We start from the raw sequence: 2,825 nt of genomic DNA on the forward strand, positions 1-2,825 counted from the left end.
GCAAGCGACCATCATAGTACGCAGCACGATGCGAAATCATCTCAAATCTTGTTGAACGTCATCCTGCACCAGCTGCAGGACGTGTAGCTCGACCCCAGTGGAATAACAAACTTTTCTTCTGCTTAGCTCAGTTAAGACATCGAACTTTCTATGTATATCCATGCTAATTTTTCACTGACGCAAAAAGAACCGCACAAGAGTAAGTGGGAGTCGGGACTCAGGTTCACCATAACCAGAATTTTTAAGAACTTGCAGCCAAAAGGAACAGCAGAGTAGCTCGGTTTAGGCTAAGATTCATCAGTTGCTGAAACAAGGTGTCCAACACAAATGTACCATTAAACACAAAGCATCTACAGAACAAAGTCACTTCGAACACTGCGGCTCCAGCTGGTATATTTTCTTTTCTTTAATAATCATGTAAATAGGAGCACAGGACGGGAGGATCAGCAGCATGGCTGTTCACTCTCCTGGCGCAGAGACCCCCTGCTTCAGCTTTTCCTTCTTCAGTTTCTTCTTCGAGACCGGCTTCTTCTTCTTGGGCGGAAGCGTCTTCTGCGCATACACATACAGCACATAGTTCCCAACAAAGAAGAGCAGCAGGAAGCTTGCAACCACAAGCAGGACCACCATTCCTGGGTTCAGGCCCTTGTTCACCTCCTCAATGACCACATTGTTCTGAAACACAGGTGGCATAGTCTGAGAAAAATAAACAGGATACTGAAGACAAGAGTAGTAGAGTAGGTGCATGGGCCTTGCAAGATCATATGTTGAAGGTTAGGATAATCAAACAACAGAACAGATCAACACGTGTATCCTTTACAAATTTGCAGACCCAATGCTAACTGAACAGCACCATAAAGATATCAGTAATCTCTCTATTATAGAGCGCTTGTGCTAACTGTTATCAACAACTGCAAAGACTAGTTACAACTTACAACACAAAGATGAAGCTTAATTTGAATCTATCAGTAAGGCAATTGGCAGACATACAAAATCTTCACAAATAGGTTCCTAGGGCAGGTGCGGAGAAGTAATATGCATACAGACTACAGTCACCATTTAGAATAAAATATGCAGATTAGTTAGCACATAGATCAACTGATAGCAGCTCGATAATAATCAAACTACAGCCACTCAGCATCAACTAAAAGGTAACTTAAAAACAACTAAAGGATTACACATACAAACACCGGTTAGCCAGGTAAGTGTGCATCAAAGTGTGGGAACAGATAGTATGCTGGTAACCTTGTAAATTTATAAAATGCTCAAGATTTTAAAGACATCAAACTAATCAGATTATTATAACAAATAACAGCGTCTATCTAGAGAATTGGACAGAACTTAAACACTGAACGCTAAATTGATCAAACATGACACATATGATATAGTCAGAAAGCTCCAAACCTGTAAGGCTGTAACAATTAGCAAGCTTATGCAAGTTTTGCTAGTATATAGGACCCACTCTGCAATCTCTTCTCTAGGACACAACTGAAACATGCATTTTCTAACAACCACAATTATGATAGGACCTATTGATCACGTAGAAGCCTTGCACAAATTCTACGGATCCAATCCTCCACACATCAAATTCAAAGCAGATGCACCAAAATCAGCTACAACTCCGATCAGGGTACGCTTACTGCTACAAGCCAGAACATCGCAACAGACAGCCGCCGCTGCACGAGCAACACCATCCACCACCAATGTTTAGCCCAAGGTGGCTCGCGCGAACAGAAGGTAGGACCGGGCAAGCCGGACAACGGCCTGCCCGCGCCACGGAGCCAGTGCCGAGCATCACCCGGGCGAGAGGACACCAGATCCGGGGAAGGTAGGACCGGATCCGCACCTGGAGGCCCCGGATCCACACCGCCGCCGACTGGACGGCAGCCGACGCTGCCGGAGGTCGAATCGCAAGATGGAGATAGAGAGGGATAGAGGAGGAGAAAAGGTGGTGCGGACAGGCAACGGCGGCGGCCGAGGGAGGGGGCAATCGGTGGCGTTTCGGCGGCGGCGGAGTCGCCCAGAGAGACGACACGGAAGGGCACCGCGTCTGACCTTCACCTCTGTACATTCGAACCTGGCTTTGGACTCCCACAGCATAGTAAGGATTAAGGAAGGAAGAACTCGAGGCTTACCGCCGAATCCGCGAACTGATCCGCCATGGCGGCCGCCTGATCTGTGACGACACCCCTCTCTGGATTGTATGGATTTTGCCGAAGGACGGATGAGGTGAGCACGAGGGTTGACGAGGACGAATGGTAGATTCTGAAGAAAAGCTACCTTTGCGCTGCTGGTCCCTTGCGTCCTTCAAATATCGATATCACCCCCTTCGCTTCGCCCGTTTCCAGGTCGTGGTTTTATGGGCCGCCAGGGGCTGTTTGGAACACGGGATTTTTCTTTCATTTCTGTGTTTTTCCTATGAAATTAAACTGATTCCTGTAAAATTTCTATATGATTTCTGTAAAATTCCTGCGTTCTAAATCGGCCCTTAGATTTGAAAGTTTCTAGTAGCTTTATTTATTGTTGTTATTACGTCAAAAAAATATTGTTGTTTGTATGTGCATCATTTTTGTTTTGATTGACAATTTAAGATAAGTTTGCACGAGTGTTTGGGCATGTTCGTTTAAACTTATCGATCGATTTATTAGCCGGCTTTAATACCAGCCGAATAGGTCCATATCATGACGTATGTTTTTTAGATTTGTGTTATAATAGCAAATATTCCGTGAGTTTTGACGTGACCTATAATTTAGGTTTTGTATCACGACTTCACTTTACCACTAATGTTACTTTTTTCTTGGGCTCCACCATAAGCTCTGCTGACG

The 2,825-nt window shown here is 45.0% G+C and overlaps 1 protein-coding gene across 1 annotated transcript; it reads right to left on the reverse strand.

Annotated features, from left to right (window-relative positions):
• Positions 1-222: 222 nt before the first annotated feature.
• On the reverse strand, positions 223-2,369 carry LOC136496837 (DNA-binding protein S1FA). Its single transcript, XM_066492590.1, has 3 exons — positions 2,281-2,369; positions 2,136-2,194; positions 223-675 (listed from the first exon to the last, which is right to left on the reverse strand). Exons 2-3 carry the CDS (start codon positions 2,160-2,162, stop codon positions 460-462), a joined length of 243 nt encoding a protein of 80 aa, XP_066348687.1. The 5' UTR covers positions 2,163-2,194; positions 2,281-2,369; the 3' UTR covers positions 223-459.
• Positions 2,370-2,825: the final 456 nt, after the last annotated feature.

The sequence above is a fragment of the Miscanthus floridulus genome, chromosome 12 (assembly GCF_019320115.1).
Source record: "Miscanthus floridulus cultivar M001 chromosome 12, ASM1932011v1, whole genome shotgun sequence".
NCBI lineage: Eukaryota > Viridiplantae > Streptophyta > Magnoliopsida > Poales > Poaceae > Miscanthus > Miscanthus floridulus.